The sequence below is a fragment of the Uloborus diversus genome, chromosome 8, assembly GCF_026930045.1.
Source record: "Uloborus diversus isolate 005 chromosome 8, Udiv.v.3.1, whole genome shotgun sequence".
NCBI classification, from domain to species: domain Eukaryota; kingdom Metazoa; phylum Arthropoda; class Arachnida; order Araneae; family Uloboridae; genus Uloborus; species Uloborus diversus.
This window is the reverse complement of record NC_072738.1, coordinates 131,328,784-131,347,909: the sequence shown is the minus strand read 5'-3', so window position 1 is coordinate 131,347,909 and position 19,126 is coordinate 131,328,784. Positions and strand designations below refer to the sequence as shown.

At 35.3% G+C, this 19,126-nt stretch overlaps 1 protein-coding gene across 1 annotated transcript in view; it reads right to left on the bottom strand.

Annotated features, from left to right (window-relative positions):
• Positions 1-731: 731 nt before the first annotated feature.
• LOC129228596 (zinc finger protein 200-like) overlaps positions 732-19,126 on the bottom strand; it is a 35,087-nt gene continuing 16,692 nt past the window's right edge. The window contains exons 2-3 of the mRNA XM_054863279.1: positions 8,815-9,991; positions 732-2,521 (exon numbers count right to left, since the gene is read on the bottom strand). Coding sequence (XP_054719254.1) covers positions 2,140-2,521; positions 8,815-9,991 — 1,559 coding nt within the window. The 3' untranslated portion in view covers positions 732-2,139. The remainder of the gene's footprint in view (positions 2,522-8,814; positions 9,992-19,126) is intronic.

The following is a 19,126-nucleotide window of genomic DNA, read 5'->3' as shown; positions in this document are numbered from 1 at the left end:
ATAAAGGGCGATTTTTTTTTTTTTTAATATGTCTAAAAAACTCAGCTTTAGATTGCCCTTGGTCGCTTGAAGAGGAGTCATGCTCCCTCGCTCCCTTTGAATCCGAGCCTGGTTTCTCGTGAATTATGTTTTGTGTAAAATAATTCCCCATGTATTCATGAGTTAGGTTTTTCATAGTAAAGTCAGAAAACAGTTATCTCAACCTTTTCTTTTCTTTAAATATTTTTTTAACGTTTGTTCTAAAATAATTAATTATAAATGATGAAAGTTTAGCTTCGTATGCAATAAAATTTTATAAACCAGCTTTTGTGCGCATTGAAATCGAAAACGGCAAAATTTTGGTTTAGAAATTGTTAATATTTTTAAAACAAATATTTTTACATAATTTATAATATGAATATAAAATACATGTCTATAAACTGAAAAGTTGATCAAAACTCCACAGAAATATAAATTTCTATGTCAATAAAAAAAAAATATATGAAAAGGAAACGTAGAAATAAGAAGCATGTGCATAAAAAATAATGGGGAATTAATTTTTACTACTGATTAAGTTCTTGTTATAGTTAATATTACTTGAATGTTTTAAAACTCTGGTATAATATTATGTATATGTTCAAAATTTATAGTTATAACTCTGCTTGAGTGCCGTAGTCCTTTGTTAAAATTTAGAAGAAAACTTAAGACAAAAATTTGATTTGAATATTTTGTTTTTATTCACAGAACATTAATAGACTATAATTTTTTTATAAAACACATACTGTACAAAAATCAATACATACTAGAACATTGAGCAAAATAATTACAAAGAACACAACATAGAATTTTTTTCTTCGACAAATTTACAAAAGAGGTAGCAATAAGTAGCATCTTCACTAGAAAAAGTTTCAAATATTTCTTCCGGCAGGACATTCTACTTCTACTTTGAGGATTGCATTGCAATTTTTTCTAATCATCTAAGCTGAAACAAAGAATAAGGAGCGATTCTTTGGCTGAAAGCTTCGGAGGGAAACATTGGAGAAGGAAAACAAGAAAAAACATTTTGTTTACTGATACACATTTACGTAAAATTTTCGTAATCTAAAATATAAATTTAGATCTGAATGTTCCATTGAATTCAAGTTAAAACAAACTTTCTTGTTGAAAACAGTAACTGATCCCACAAATAATTCGATTTAAATTTGGATTGTTAGTAAACTGATTGAAAAAGACCTCTTAAGATTTTTTCTTAATCAGAGCTTACTATCGAAAAGCTTTGGTCCGAGTTTCATGCAATAGAATGCATAACATCTAATGCAAAAACTGCAAATATTTCACGCTTTTTAAACTAAATATAAATATTAATTGTAATTTCTTTTAAAATTCTGATGAAATTTAGTTCGAAAAATATTTAGGTTAAATGCCTTGTTAAAGATCATAATGGGAAAAACACAATTATTTTAAATTTTCGGCACTCATATATGTTATTTCTCTTAATTACGATGTAGTTAAAATAAATTCATAAAGTTATTTCAAAAGCTGAAATTATAAGGTTACTTTTTTTTTTTTGATTACCAACACTTGATTATTTCAAATGATCAAGGCGAGAAATTTCTCTACTAAAATTTTATTAAATTTCATCAGTAAACATTTATACATTAAAATGTAACTAAGCTTGAAGAAGTTTCTTATTTAAACTTGCATTGAGGAACCGCATTTATTATAGTTTAATTAAGAAATTTATTTATTTCTGTAGATATTTGGTTTAAAATCACTATTTTATCATTCATTTACAGAGCTAATGGTATTCGCTACATCTGTTAAAGGTTTCAAGTTCTCTTATAAACAATCTAAGTCTGTCCACTTACTTAGAAAACCGAATATCGCAGATTTCATTTCACTTGACAACTGAATGAGGTTTCTTTTCTCTCACCATTTTTTTAAACAAATTCAATCCTTTGTCCAAATAATTTAACATCTCAGATGTTGAATTCGTTTAGAAACAAAATACAGTCAATGCAACCTATAGCTCCTAACTGCATAACTGAACATCTCAGATGCTATCTTCTTTCCATGGCAAAATGGAGTGTTTATGTACATATATTTGCAAACTGGAGTCTTTACTCTGACAAGTGTATACTTGGTGCAATAAGAATGAATTCACACCGAGAGTCTATCTGCTTGTGGTACATGGGCAAGATTCAATGGTACACTTCCATAATTCGTCTCACCTCCAGAAGAATCATTTGCAGATGATAGAATTCCTTCACCCATAAGACTATGGGTCAGGCTATGTCTCCTAAGATCACAGTTCCTCCTGAAGACTTTGCCACAGGAATCGCAATTGTAAGGTTTGATGTCAGTGTGTGTTAGAAGATGTGTTTTTAGGTTGGACCTTTGGTTGAAGGTGCGTCCACAGGTGGGGCATTTGTGGGGGGAATCCTCCATGTGCAAGATCCGGTGGACCGCCAGTGTCCGAGACTGACAGAAGCCCTTGCCACATTCCGAACATTTGAAAGGTTTCTCCTTTGAGTGGATATACCTGTTTGTGAAAGAGAAAACATCAATTTGTGAGAAATCTACATTGATTTATTAGATAAAAAGAGAACTATTTGTAAAGTTCACAGGAACATTTTTAATGACAAGTTATATTTTTCGCTCGTTTTTCAAAACATGAAATTTCAGACAGGTATCTGATCCCTATTCATGAATTTTACGACGTTATCCAGCAATTCTTAAGCAAGTTCTAATGACAGTTAGCTACAGACGAACTTCTTTCCAATGCAACCGACTATATTACGAATAATACTAAATAACACGATATGTTGTATACAAACAGTATCATGCATATGTTTTGTAACAATTTCACTACAGGCAAAGCACATGACTCATCGAAGAAAATTAGTCATTATTATTGTAACTTTAACTTATTGTTTTTTAACTTTATAATTGCTATTATTATTATTATTTGTATTCCTTGTCTATGTGTATATCAATTTGCAAATAAGCTTCTTGTGGCGATATAAGAATTAATACACTACAAATACAAATTTTCATCAGTATCCTCATTTCAAACTTCATTATTTCGATAGGATTAATTGGCCACTAATTTTCCTATGATATTCCTGTAGTTTCCGCAGTTTTTGATCAACTTTATCAGTTAGATATGTTCATTCCCACAAGGGCGATTGCGACACCTCAAATGCTACGGCGCATTTTTTCTTAAAGAGTTTGCAAGAACTTCTTCCACGTTAATATGTTGATCTTACCAGCATAAAGTTTTTTAAATTCAAAATGTCTACGTTCAGGGGGGAATTGGGTCTCACAAGAAGGTGCCAACCTCAACTTCAAAAGAACTCACACTGGGGGTGCACAGGTTCAAGAGTAAAGAGAAAACAACCGACGACACACTAGTTTAAGTGCACAAAACAAAAACAAAAACAAAAAAAAAAGAAAGAAAGAAAAGGCGCACTGTTTCAAGACCGCAGCGACCCGCGGACCGATGGACCAGTCCTCCACCCCCAGTCTACGTTAACTTACTCATATTGCCCAAGAGCAAACTGGGTCCCGCAAGAGGGCGGTAACCTCGGCTTCCAAAGGGCACAAAAAAAGGGGGGTGCAAAAAAAAAGTTACACAGATTTGTGAGCGCAAAAAAATAATAATAAAGTAAGGAAGTTGCACCAAAAAATTAAAAAAATATTTATTAAAAAAATATGTAAAAAAGGTGTTCAGATTTGAGGGCGCAAGGATGCATAGGCAGGAGGGCGCATCGGCCCGCGAGCCAGTCCGCCTTTGATCGCCTCCCCTATACTTTATAGGTTCTACTAATCTTCCATCCATAAATAATAACAAATTTCGACGTTTTTTAATGAGGGCGGCAACCTCGGCCTCCAAAGGGCGCAAAAAAGGGGGGTGCAATAATAATAATAATAGTAATAACAATAATAATAAAGTAAGGAAGTTGCACCAAAAAAATTAAAAAATAATAATTTAAAAATATATAAAAAAGGTGCTCAGACTTGAGGGCACAAGGATGCATAGGCCTCCTGCCTATGCATCCTTGTGCTCTCTCATCCCTCCTTGTGCCCCTCGCGGTGCATCGGCCCGCGGGCCAGTTGATTGCCTCCCCTATTTTATGGGTTCTACTAATCTTCCATCCATAAATAATAACAAGTTTCGACTTTTCTTAGTGACTCCTTATTCGGTTTGATAGTATATACTTTTTTCTTTTATTTGAGTATTTTTCAAAATGCCGCGGTAGCTCATGTACCATAATTCATGCAAAAAGAAAAGAGCCAAATCCTGTGAGTGTTTTACGCATTTAATGCGCCATAATAAAAATTTTATTTCACACTTTCAACTAAGCCGACGACAGCATATTTCACCGACTGACTTCCTTGAATTGTGAACTTTGGTTTCATAACAAGACATCTGATAAAATGAATTAAATAGATAAAACTGGGATAAAAATATTACGGCGCACAACATTTTGATCTGTCTGCGAGAGACATAAATTGCTTCAGCCATTTTCCAGAAAATTAGTGTTTTTGGAGTGCCTGCTTATAAAAAGAAAAATAAGTAATGAAAGAATAATGAACGAATTTGGGTATGAAAAATAACCAAAAAAAAAAAGATGGATAAATAAAACTAGCTACCTAATAAAATTAATTCAAAGTGGTATGGTGACACTGGTATCTTAAAAAGAAATTAAAAATGTGAATGCTTCTTTTAGAATACAACTCACTTATGACTGGGATATGCCGTTGTTAATATCTGACTATGTATTTTTTCCTCCCAAGTTCGAAATAAATTATTTAATTTTAACTAAAGTATTTATAATCCTTTGATGGTAATATAGAGTACATATTGCCTAGTATTCGCTCAAGTTACCATTTAGATAATCTACGTTCGCTAATTGTAGTACAAAATTATAATGAAGAACTGTAATTGGGGTAAATACGCGCGTTGTCAGAGTCCGACAAAGCCTAGGAGACTAAAATACACGGCGATGACCGATGACTAATATTTTCCAGGGTTGCGGAGTTGGAATCGGCTGATTTTGGGGTAAAGGAGTCGGGAGTAGACGACTTTAAAATTCTAAAAATCGGAGTCAGTCATTTTCCTTCCTATCGCAGCCCTGGCAGACGAACAGATAAAAAATCCTTTCAAACAGAATTTTTAATGTAACTTATTTTTTGTGTTTACTTTCCTCCGGTATTTTAGCTGTCTTACGCTCGATAACTTTGAATTCGCAAATTGATTCACCAATTTCCACGACGAGATGAGTTGAAGTGAAGAGGGAGTCTCTAAATTTGAGCTAATTCCATTGAGTTTGGGTTCCACTAAACTAAAGCCTGTTTAGTACGCGGTTCCGTTTAGAAATTTAGGTGTTGCTCTTGACATGATGACTGCAAAATTGTGCAGGAATTTTAAAGTGGAATTAATTTCTTAATTTTTGGGAGCGAATTTTTGATTTTTTTTTAAAAAAACGATTGGGGATATGAGGGGTTACCTTTGCCTAAAGTGCCTTCGTTGTCATGTCAATAACTTAACCTAGCTCTAAACACAAATCGGACAGAAATAATATCTAGCTCAAATGTTAAACATTTTAATGATTAGATACATAAGAAGGCTCAATACAACCAAACTCGCTTATAATGAACCCAGATTTACCAAGAACCCGGATTTAGCGAGGAAATCAGAGACACTTGGTTGGTACAATGTTAAATCCAAGGGAGCACAACTTGCTTTTAACGAGCAAACCCCACTTAAAGTGAGCAATATTTCTGTGATTCTTAAAATTTCTGTTGACTTCCTAACTAAGTTTATCTTTTTTTGGGAAAATTTTCTTCAACATTTCGAAGTCAACCGAAAGCTAGTGATAAATCATAAATCGTGAGAACAAGCGATAACAGTACTTTTTTTTTAATTTGTGGAGTAAAGATGCCTTTAAAAGTATATGTGTGTGTGTGTGTATCTGTATTCTTCAAAATCAATGGCGCAAGAAACAGATATTCAGACAGGTAAAAGCAAATTAATCAACCTCTTTGGCACTGCACAGAGGTTAAAAAGAAAAAGAAAAAAAGCGACTCTGATGAATTTTTATGATTTTTTTCACGAACTCGTTTTTTACAAGTACTGGGTTATAACGAGCAAACATACTGGACCCTTTGCATTCGTTATAACCGAGTTCACATGCATAAGTTTTACTTTTGTTCCTTTAGTATCATGTTGCCTTCAAAGCAAGTGAAGAATTCGTGACATAAAAAACGAACCACATCATCAATTTATTAACAAGAGTTCCAACTCGAGCAAATAATGTCATTCCATTAAGCCCCAATGTTCCACCTTCAATCCTTCCCTACAACCTCCCTGCTCCTTAGAGATGTCTTGATGATAGACGCTCAGTTCCGGTAGCCAGGTTCTTTCTGAGAAAGAAAAAAAGTGTTCTCCCCTCCCCATAATACACTTTAAAGAGAGTAATATGTACTAGGTTTAAAAACAAAAGCTGAGAACAAAAAACGAAAGAAAAAATATCAAATTGGGGTAATATCGTGTTCGGTTGACTACCGGCGGCACAGCCGATCGTGTCGATCACGAGGGCCACGTGATTCAGGGACCCGGATGAAACGTGACGTCAGCTCGTGCCTGACCTCGTGGAATTTGGAGAATGAATATTGGGGGTTGCCTTTGTTCTGGCACTGGGCGCACGAAGCCGATATTTTTTGCTCTTATCTTGGGGGACGTTATTCGTAAGAACATGATGGAAAAGCACGCGCCAACGTGGAATTCGACGGCTGCATAAGACTTGTGCAAGGTCTAGGCCGATTTTGTTCTTTGAAGCAATATCAGCCATTGCAGCATCAACACGGATCTCCAAACTTAGCCGGCAACTGTGGTATTCAATCGGTAAAAAGGTGCTGCAGAAATAATTCCCTTTTTTGCACAACAGACGTATAAGACCTTTGAAATTTTGAGCCAGACAGTCAGACCTCGAAAAATGTTGCACAAGCAAAACTTGATGCAGTTTTTCGAACTCGATTTTTCAAAACAAGAACAATGATTGACATCAATTGTTTTGTAATATATTTTAGACACCAATTTCAGATTCAGTTTTTTGCAACAGCATATAGTCTAAGGTCGGACTTAGATTGACCTACCCTCATCGAATATTCTAAGAAGTTACGTTACACATAAAAATGTAGATAAAAGCATTGCAAATCTGATGGTATAAGGTTGTCTAAGCGAAAGAGGTCCAATCATAATAGGATTGTCGCGAGTTGAAATTTTAATAATTGAATAATTCTAGATTTTTGGCATGTATCTTCAAATCAAGAGAGCAATTTTGCAGAAATCTCCAAACTATCCGCAGATGAGATTTTCTAAAGACATCAATCGCGTAAATGTCCAATTTTGAGCTGAAATAAGCGTCATTTGCTTTACATTTAGACCTACTTCTAATTTAAAAATAAAACAGCTGAAAAATTGCAGATTAATGCAAAATTTGAAGATACAGACAGTGAAAGCCATTCCGCCCTGTCTCGCCCCTCAAAACCTTGAGCGACCGGACATATCAATTGATAAAGTCTACAGGACAACCATAGGAAGTGGCATTATAATCGTCAGTTGTCAACTACCGCAGGCGGCATTGAACCAAGAGAGCGAACGGAGATTGGCGAGCGAATCGAGCAGAGGGGCTGAGAATCTAGGTTTTACATGTAACTTATAAGGGAACTCGATGACTGTCGGTCAAACCAAGTTGGGTCTCAGACTAATCTGCAAGCGTGACGAAGACCAGGAGTTGTTTCCCAGATTTAAGAACCCCGAACAATGCAAACTCATTATTTTTCAATTTTTTCTAAGTAAATGCTTATAGTTTAGAATAAAGAATTCATTTATGATTGCAGTGTTGCACATCACAAAATTTATCAATTTTTAAGGGTTAACTTTACCATACTATTATCAAGTATATTGGTATCGGATAGTACCAAGGATGAGGGAAACTTAACACTGAATATAATTTATTTAATATCCTAAATTAAACGTTTTCCTTTTAACTATGTTAATGATTTAAAAAAAAATCAATTCCGAGCTGCACTCTTGGTCAATAAAAAATATAAACTTATTTGTATTTTAATTTGGTCATTGAACCAATAATATCACCACTCATTCAATTGTGCACCATGACTTTTCGTTCTTTATACATGGAAACAAGTCATTTCATGAAGTAATACACTACGGATGTCTTGAATTGTATCAGAGATGTCAATGTCACGGATAGAAATTTCCAATATATCATGAAACTTGTAACAATCAATTTGGATTACATTTTGCTTGTTACTTTGACTTACTTTAAGAAAGTTTCACTTACTTAAACAGTTACTTAATGCATTTTTCAGATCATATCGAAGCCAAGAAAAAATCATAATTCGCGTCAAAGAAAATATTTGTTTAAAGTTACAAAGTACTTCGGTGGGGAATTCTGTGGAATGATATAGAAAAGATAAGAATGAATAAATATGGTTAAATTTCAGTTTAGTTAAATTTAAAGATTATTAACGTTGCACATACTATGTGGCAAAACATTTTGGTTACTCAAATTGTAGTGAGTTTTTTACTGCATCAGTTTTCAAAAAAAGATTCATGATTTTTTTTTCTTCTCAAAATATTTCTCCCGAGTACTGGAAAAAGCAAATAAGCACTCAAATTTGTTTCAGTTTATTGTAATAGTTGTAGATGTTGTATGTAAAAGACAATATGCAGAAGTGTAATAACGAAATTGAGGAAAATTGCTGTTAGGCAATTCTATTAAAAACTAAATATGAAATACTTACCGGTGATCTCTTAGGTGATCCTGTCTTCTGAAAGCTTTCTGGCAAATGTCACAAGTGTAAGGCCTTTCGTCCGTGTGTGTCCTTTCATGAATTAGTAGATTATAGGATTTGGTGAATCTTCTTTGGCAAAATTTGCAAATGAACTCTTTTTTCGGCCTCGTAGAGACTCTTGCTCTGAAAAACCTGCGTTCTAAAAGCATAGAAGTGTGTCTGCTAGAGTTAACGACTGGCTTAGAGATGTCTAATACGGGGTTGTAGAGCGTATGGTTTTGCAGAAACACTGGATGATGTCTTTGGTGGTGATACTGATGATGAAGGAGTCCTAAATGGTGATGAATAACTTGCTCTGGAGATACAGTTGCCAAATGCATGACGCGTTCAGGTGCTGAGGGTGGTAAGTTTTCAACAGGAGTCATTTTTGCCACTATGTCTTTATTGTTCATTGGCAGACCATACTTTCCTACAATCATATCCGGAGAAGTTGATCTTCTGGGACTACTTTCGCCTCTCAGATGCAAATCTGTTTGATTATGGGTTATGCTTTCTGGTGATTCGGGACTGTAATCGCTGTTGCTCGACTTAAAGTCTCTTTGCTTCTCGATGAACTTTTCAGGAGATTGCCTACAGCTTAAATTAAGTTCCACATGTTCTGATCGATGGATATTGCTTTGTAGATTCAGTTTTAAGGGTTTCTGAATAACACTTTCTGAAGCATGCCGGCTCTTTAGATTCAGTCCTGCAAGAGGTTGATTAGAGGTGATTTCGGTAGGACGGTGAACATCTCTGTTTTTCGTATTAAGTTCTAGTGGCTTATGGGTGAGATTTTCTGGAATTCGAGCAGTGCTTTCCATTTCGTCTTCGTCTTCGTCGTCGGTTTTAGTGGCAGATTCGGCGAGTCGGGCGAAATCGAATCGCTTCTTCCTCCTGGCCGAGGGCTTCCATGAAGGACTCCTTGGCCGTTGCTGGCCAGGCAGGTAGGCCGTGAAGGCCGACCGCAGGTGAAGTGGCAGAGGGATGAAGGGATGGTGGGCCGACGGCAAGTGGAGGTTGGTGGCCGTATCTTCCCTCGGTAGTGGCGGTGACGGGGATCCACTGCTCAGGCTGCTCCGAGGACTGGTCGGAGTTAGAGGTGGAGTTGGGAGGAAACGCTGGTGAAGATGCATTTCTCGAGTATCATCTGGAAGAAAAAATAATTTTTTTCAGGGAAAATACTTAACATTTTGCGAGAAATTCAAGTGAGCTATGATGAAAATCCGAGACGTTTCGAAATATTTGCGTCGGAAAGCTCACTTTCTAAATAAAAAAAAAATGCATGACTTTAATATGTTCACAGCCTTCAGAATTTTTATTAATTTGTAAGTCTGAAATTCCCTCTAATTTGTAAAAATTCACCAAAAAAGAAAATAATTACTGAAGTTGAACTTCTGTGAGCTCCCATACAAATTAAGCCCTGTATATTGTCGAATCAGAGCCACACTAAGACTATAAGCCTGAGAATAACAGTAAGATATTCTACTGTTGTTTTGGGGTGAAGATATAGGCATATTTTTGAAAAGAAATTTCCAATAAATGGGAAGGCATTAAAAAGAAAAAATGATGAGATTTTAAAAGTTCGTTAATCTAGAGATGAATTCAAGCAATGAAGGTTGTCAATTTGAGTTATTGGAGAAATATCGGGAAAGAGAAATACAGTGAAATAAGACAAACAAACGAGTTGTATTGTAATGATACAAATAGGGTTCAATTTTGACCTTCGGACTACCCTGTCGAATTATATCTACTCTTAGAAATAAAAACAATACCTTCATTCATGCTTAAAGCAAAAATTATAACTTTTTCAGATAATTTTACATCAAAAAGCTTAACTTGTGCTGCCTTAAAAAATAACTACTGACTAATATATATAAACGTAATAGGGAGCTTAGTGATAAAATATTAATTTTTTACCTCCCTCTTAATTTTTTAACGCATCTATCCGTTTTATTTTCAAATAATAATAATGATAATCACTAAATAAACAAATTAGAAATTTTGAAATAGCTGACGAAAACATAATGCAAACATATACCCATTATCTTCTTTTTTAACATGTATAGTTTTCAGACTTGTTCTGAAATGTATACCCTAAACGCAATGTACAATGCAGTAAACTCTCGAAGTTAATAAATCATTTCGTAAGCGCCGGTGACAATTCCAGAATACTTATTAAGAAGGAGGAACATGAAACCATTTGGAACAATGACAACACAGAAAACTTGTGTTAAACCATCAATCAGAGCGCTTTTACAGGGCTTCCATCAAGTGCAGTCCTTTTTCATCCAGCTTATGAAAGTGGGTTATTAGTGGAGTCAGAAAAAAAGGGGGGAAACTGGGTTAGGAAAGGAAGTCTGGGAGGTTTTCGTTTTAACTACCTCCTAACCAGAGCCCGATCATCCTGACATTGGACATCTGGCACATTTCTATTTCAAGGCCCCCCTAGGGTCAGAATAGGTTTTTGGAAACAACGGGCACAAAATTCATTTGGTGCCCCCCCCCCTTATTCCCGTTTTTCTTATATGTTGAAACAATAAAATATTTCGATACTTTAGTTTTTTACACAACCATACTAAATTTGGTGGTACCTCATATCACAATATAATATATACATTTAAAAGGTTGAAGAGATATAGAAGTATAAGATAAATATATACTGTGGTTAAACATTGCCCGTTGCAGTAAACTGTAAATACTAAAATTATCCATGATATAACTTTTAATAGTAAATACAGATTAAATTTGGAGTGGTTTTCTGATTTGCAAAGAGATCACATTTTTAAGGGGAATTTTTATCAACAAATAGATTTTTTCCTTGTTTTGGCATTTGCAAAACTATCAATGATATCATTGTACTCTAGATTCTGAGTGAAATCATTATTTTTAATTAGCATGATAAATTAAGGGGATTTTGGGCCCCCCTGAAATCTAAGAGGAGGGGCCTGTGCCCCACATGCCCCTGCGGTAATCAGGCTCCGCTCCTAACATTTGCGAAACGCTAGCAATTTGAGAAATAGTGGAATGAAAATTGCTTTGTGAGATCCTTTTATTGGAGAAGAAAGTTTATCCGTATCTTTTTTATTTTATTTAATTTCATTAATTTATTATTTTTCTTTTGAATGTCAAAGTTTCTTTGTATAAGCTAATAAAGTTAGCGATTCCTAGGATAGTGCCCGAAAGAATGAATAGGGGTTGTACATGCTTGGGGATCCAAATTTGGAGGGAAGACCAGAAAAACGGTTTTAATTTCAAATTTAATCCTTGTGGAAATGACAATAACCTATAGGCCAGCGCCTTGCTCTATACAGTCGTAGACTTAACCTTAAAAAAAGTTACAGATTGATTGATAGAATCAAAGTGAAGTGAATTCGAAGCGTGAGGAAAGTGCAAACGGTTTCTTTTGAACACGCGGCATCTTTGAAAATGTTTTTAATTCAAAAAATCGTCGTATGGAAAAGACTCTTTATTTGGCTATTTTAAGAGCATTTTTGAACAACTCAAAAAAGTAAACAATAACGCCTATGAGAGATCTTTAAATAGACCTTTCTATTTAAAAAACGATAACATTAAAAAAAAAAGAAAAAAAAAAGAAAAGAAAAGTAAAAAAAAAAAATAGCACCGAAAAATGCAGAGATTCTGAGCTTCGAAACACGCATGTGGAATTTTTTTGCTATGTGAGTATTTTAAGTGTATTGGAAAATCGTACATGTTCCATAAAATACACAATAAAAATCTAAAAAATACATCTAAAAATCATACGTTACAACTATCTCAAAGTTCTAAAATTTTTAAAACTGAAAATAAGTCCATTAATAACGATTCAGTTTAAAAATGGGTACAAAAATAATAATGACGTGTGCGCAGAATTTGGAAACTCTTCCCCTCTATTGCAAAATATACACCACCAAATTTGAAAAATGGAAATATAAAAATCATATACTACAGTTGTCACACATTTTTCTTTTCAATTTTCAATGTTAAAGTTAATTTAATTATAGTTCTCGCAATGTAAATGAATCATCACCAAAAAAAAAAAAAACTATTTAAAACTTTTTTTAAAAAATCAAGTTAAATAAAACTAAATGAATCCATGTAAGTTTATTTTGAAAAATAATCAGTTAAAAAATTGAAAATAAACAAGTACTTGCCAAAATTAACACTTCCACTCCAAAAGCATTCACTCCAGCCAAAGACTAAGCACCTTACTAGAGTTGGATAAACTTTAAACTAAACACTCGATTACAGAACTTCCCAAGCTCCTTGAAAATTCAGACGTGCTTGGCACCCACAGCGAATGCAGAACTCACAACGGGGGAGGATCCTTTGCCAATGCCGCGGGCATCGCAAAAGACCCCCCTGATCGCAACCCGGGGGCTTAACTGCAGAGCTTAACCACAGAATGCGATTCCCTGAAACCATAAAACGGGGTGTTGGAGGAGAGAATCTTCGCGGGAAAAAGAGCGTGAGTGATTTTAGCGCTTGTTAAACCTGTGAAAGCACAAAGGATGAATGCTCTATTCTTTGCGTTAAACCACTATTATGGTCAATTTGAGAAGTCAAGTAGGTACACGCCTGCTGGACAATGTTTGCAGTGAAAGCGTTGACAAATGAATTTCCTTTCAGTTCAGGGGTGACAATGACAGCACGTGGCTCTTTCGAAAGAGTCAAGAATCTGGGTTTATGAATTATTTTTTCTACCAATGCTCGTGGAAATAAGCCCATAACTTTGATTCCCAATTTCTCATTTTTTCGAACTGCTCCATTTATATTTTAAAAATATTATTGTATGTATTGGCAAAGCACTGAAGAAAAACTTCAAAAGCATTATTATATAAAGGTAGTTAAAAAAAAAGTAATTGCACAAAATAGTGGATTACTGCAGACACGGGTTGAAAAGGGGGTCCGCAACCCCGAAACATGTGTCTGCAGTACTCTGCAATTATTCTTTGTTGCTATTTTTATTGTTTTTTAACTTTTCAATTAAGTATTCAATTTCTTTGTTCAAAATTAAGAAAAAAAATTTGGAGAACATTAAAAATGAATTATTTACAAGCTCTTAATTTTTTAGGGGTTATTTCTGGAAGGGGGGGGGGGGTCATAAGTGTTATTTTAGGCCTAAATAGGTTGTCTAGATATAATTCGAAAGTGCCCAAAAATGCAGTTGTGGTGACTTAAAGGGATGAATTTGTGGCAAAACGTATAGTTCGGGTAAGAGTTCTGCTTTAATACAGTGGTTCCCAACCTTTTTGGTCCCACCTCCCCCCCCCCCACCCCTCTCTAAAGGTTGACTGACATCTATCGCCTCCTGCCTCTTTCTCCCTTGAAAAAACCATAAGTTTGCGCTACTGAACATCAATTAAAAATAAAATATTAATATTAATTTTATTTTGAAGTAAAACGAGTGTAATATAAAACAATTTTATCCAAAGTTTCTAACACCAAGGGAAGAAGTTAAAAACATAGCTTGTTAGCTTTTTTTCTTTCCTTTCCAAAACGAACTGATATCTAACTGAAGATAAATACTAAACTAAGATCGTTGGACGTACTTTTCGAAAATAGACATTTCTTGTAAAATTAATTTTCTTTTTCAAATTGGAATCTGGGGAAATTAAAAATTGACATATAAAATTATTGAAAAAAAACAAAACAAAAAATAATAAATAAATAAATAAAAGAAATAAAAATTTGAAAGTTCATAAACTCGAGGATGATGAAATGATTCCTCAAGATTCAACCGGAGGTGTGAAGAGAAAGCTCCTGAATTTTAAATTTTTTGTTTTTAAACTTGTGATTTCGTGTCTAAACTCTAAACAATACGTTTTCAGTTTCGATATTCGCTGACTCTTTCTTCTCATTATTATTTTGCGTTTTAAATACTCGTTTCGCCCCTATCGCTCCTCGCGAATTCATTGCCCCTTGAGGAGTCAAATTGCTCCTTTGGGGGTTATTGACTTAAGGATGGGAACTACTACTTTAGTTAATTGGACTTCAAAGGAAATTGTAGAAGGCCAAATGCTGCTGAAAATGTTAGAATATAAGTTTCACACATGTTTTTAAAAACGATTATAACACCAAATATTTTTCCACTTTTACATTACGACTTTCGAAATATCTTTTAGAATTGTCACTTCCCTAAATTATGCCCCTCCCATCACCATTATATCAAGCACCCATCTTCGGCGTATGAAAAGCGATTCGACAAATTGGCCCTTCATGCCTTTTCCCACGCTTTTTGCAGCACACACACGTTTTTACGATCTTCGCCACCCCTCTGCGGTAGAAGATAGCAACCTGCTCCAATTAGTCAACCCAACAGCGCTTGTTAAAGGGATGGAGGCCCTCTACTACATCTTGATTCCCCTCGATGGCCTGTCTATCGCAATACCCACAGACAGTGACGATAGGGCTATGCGATTAGGAATAAGTCGGTTGTTAACCACATGCAGAGTACCCTCAGAATGCCAATGGCGTTTTCCCACGACGTTGTTTCTATTGCAATGATTGCTGTCGGTTGGTTTAATTGGAAGCACTTTTAATTGGTAATGAAAAGCAGGTACTAATAGAAAGGTTACAGATCTGCAAGTACGGTAATGATGCCGACAAAACGGCGGAAAAGATTCTGTTTATATAATGTTGTAGCTACTTGGTAAATCAAGAGGCCAATATACATGTGTGTGGGTAGTGTACCTATCACTTCTCAACACGATAATCCTAAAGTTGTAAAGTAAATAAAAAAAATGTAACAGAATTTTGCAATGATTTGGTAAATTTAAAAATTAGTTAATTGTAAACAAAATCTGATTGCAGATCGCACAAAATGATTCAAGCAAGATCCAAATTTCCGTCCAAATTGTGTTCAATTACTTAATGCATAAAATGTAAACGATTACAGTATCTTTTCAATTCATTAATTGTTTTTGAAAACAAATATTTGAATTACTTCGTTTCATTGCTTATGAAATTAATTTGCAACGTTTATCCCCAATTAGGTGTCGTATTCCTGTCTGATTTGATGCTTTTTATTGACCCGCAAGCAGTTTCAGAAAATTTTCGCACCAAAAACCGCAGGTTCGTTCATGCTTGTGTGCATTGTGGTGGGTGTCATTTTTAAGCATGACTCCCCCCCCCCAAATGGTTTTCTGTATCCGCCCCTGAGTGGGCACACACACTGCGAAAATGTAATGCGTAAAAGTGAAATTCACTCGATATTGTTGTGCTTCTAATAATATATTAGGCAATTGTTATGATTACATTTCGAAACCGCAACCAAACAACTCAACCTACGTTGCGTTTCAAAACAACAAAAAAAGTTTATGACTTACGAGAAATTTCCTCGGACACCTGCTTTCTGGAAAAAGTTCTCACACTCGGGACACACCGGACGAGCTGGAGCCCCCGAAGGCAAACCCAGGGGTCCCCCAGAATAAGATACGATCGTCGTTTATTGCAGAAGCTACCTGAAGTGACACATTTTCCCACTACCATATCTGAAGAGGGCGATCAATCGAATGGGAGGTACGCTATTCTTGTTTCCGTGGTTAGCCACATTAGTCAAGTGGATGACGGGTTTGAAGACCCGTAGGCATGATGGGGGACATGTGAGAAAGTGCTGTGGGATTTTACTCATGTTATCTCTTTACTGCGTCTCGGATTCTTCAAATGCCTTGTTTTATGGAGGAGACATTGCTCTACTAATTTCTGCGCGGCTTTTTATCGATTGTTTATCCGAGATATGGGCTCAACGCTATGAGTTTCTCATGAAAGTTGGTCTTGCAATGATGACTAGCGGTGTAAAAAAAAAATCTTAGAAATTTACGGTAAAAAGTTCTGGCATAGATGTCGGCAATTCAGAATATTGCCAGTTCCTGTGGATAGATACATATTCAAGTGGATGACGGGTTTGAAGACTCGTAGGAATTATGGGGGACATGTGAGAAAGTGTAGTGGGATTTTACTCATGTTATTTCGTCAATGAATACAGAGTTTGTTTCTTATGAAACCTGGTCTGGTAATGATGATATGCATTGTACAAAAACCTCGTGAAAACTTTCAGTAAAATGTTCTTGCATAAATCATAAATGTAACCAAATAAGGATTAGTATATTACCAATTTCCGTGGTTGATCAATATATTCAAGAGGATGACAGATTTGAAGATCCGTAGGCGTCATGAGAGATATGCAAGAAAGTGCTGTGGGATTTACTCATGTTATCTCGTCTCAGATTCTCTAAATGCCTTGTTTTATGGGGGAGACAGTACTCCACTAATTCCTTCGAAATTTTTGTACGAAATGTGGGTGAATGCAAAGAGTTTTACTGGGCTTGCAATGATGAAATGTGTACCTCACAACTCTAATTTTTGATAATGATATTTATTTTAAAATACAGTAGAGCGCTGATTTTTCGATCTCCTAATCAACTGAATTGTCCGGTTATTCAAGTATACTATCCTTTTCTTTCTTTTTTTTTTTTTTATTTGCGACTGGATGCTCGAAAATGAAAACATTCCCCTATTGAGAGAAAAAGAATTAGGGTGAAAGAGAGAAATCAAGGTCACTGAAAAAATTCGAACAGCCTGATGTGTGGAAAAAAAAAAAGAGTGAAGGAAAATAACTTGTGCATAAAATTTTGTATCTTATTCCCTTATAAATGTGCTTGCAGATTTTTTTTTTTTTTTACTCAAACTCTATTTTAAGCATTTTAATACAGTGGGAGGTCACTGTGACCTTCCAAAGATTTTCTTATTCAGCAAATTCTGTCTGACGATTCAGCAAAATTTGGAGTTCGATTAGGCAAAATTATCATCATTCGGCAAAAGTTGAATTTCCATACGGCAAATTCAGAATTTCAGCCCTGCCAAAAATTTAAGTTTATGGCGCCCCTGTTTACGGATAGTGAAACATTCCTGCTGTTTCTTTTCCAATTGAACGAGCGATTGCTATCCAAACTACGACCGATCTCAACACATTCGGATTATTGGTTGTCTACTCTACAGTATAGGAAATTGCAGACCATTTATGATAGGACAAATTACATTATTACGTATTTAAGGCCGCAATCACGTGACATATATTTTTAGTAGTTTTACTACACAAATTATACTTATTACCCTTTTCCTGCAACCGTTTCATTTTGGGCGGTTTCACAACCAGATTATTTTATTATTGCCCCCCCCCCCCCAGTGCAAGCAATTTTCAGTTCTCCAGAGTATCTAATAAGCAGAAATTGGATCGATTGCAATTCATATGGAAGCAATTTTTTGAAACTATTTATTAATTCCCAGATCTATTCAGCAGGGGATGCCCATCTCTCCTCCCAACTCCTCCAAACTGATTTTGAATCTTCAAAAAATGCAAGTTGAAAGAAAGAAAATCGTCCACTTTTTCAGTCGACTCATGTACTAAATATGTTAGCGTGTGTTTGTACATTTATACAATTTCATTCAAAGAAAAATTACTAAAAAGTGAAGGAAAAAAAATAGTTTTGACACCATACGTTGACCTTCATAGTTTGTAAAAAAGGCAATCTGCTATTGGTCTAAACCAAAACTCTGAATACAAATGCGTGATGTCAGCATCTATACCGCTGACGTCCTGGTGCATAGCAGACACCGGCTGCATCAGGCTGAACGAGGCTCTAAAATATCATGCTGAGTCCATTAGAAAAACATTCTTTTCCTAGTTATTTCTGTGCTTTTCTCAAGTATCCGCACCAACTGATTTATCATATTGACATAGTTCGTTATTATTATGAATAATTTACTATACGCATTAATATCGTATAGTACAAATCCTTGGGATTTGTCGAGAACACCAGAAACTGACTCTAATTAAAATTAAAAGTTGGAAATCGGAATAAAAATGAAAGAAAGAATAATGAAGAAAACTAATCTAGACAGGAGTAAATAGTTCACTTATTTATGACCAAACAAACCAATCCAGTGATGTCGCCGACAAAGGCAAGTAAACAAAGGTAGAAGGCTATTTCCGCACATTTTGGGGAAAAGGATTTCCTGGTAGTAGTTCAAGGCGTTAGGTGAGTGTCATACAGCTTTCGCCTGTGGAATTAGTCTTAATGTATTTCGTGCCGAAAGCTTTACAAGATCCGCCGCAAAAGAGAAAACATCCTCTAGGCTACTTTTACCACACACAGGTGTCAGGATTTCTGTTTCCCAGATGTTTCGGAGCGATTCCAAGTCTTGTGTCATAAAAACCGCACTCATACAAAGGCCTTTTTTTTGTGTTGTTTTCTACAATGAGTACATTTAAAGCGATTCAGTT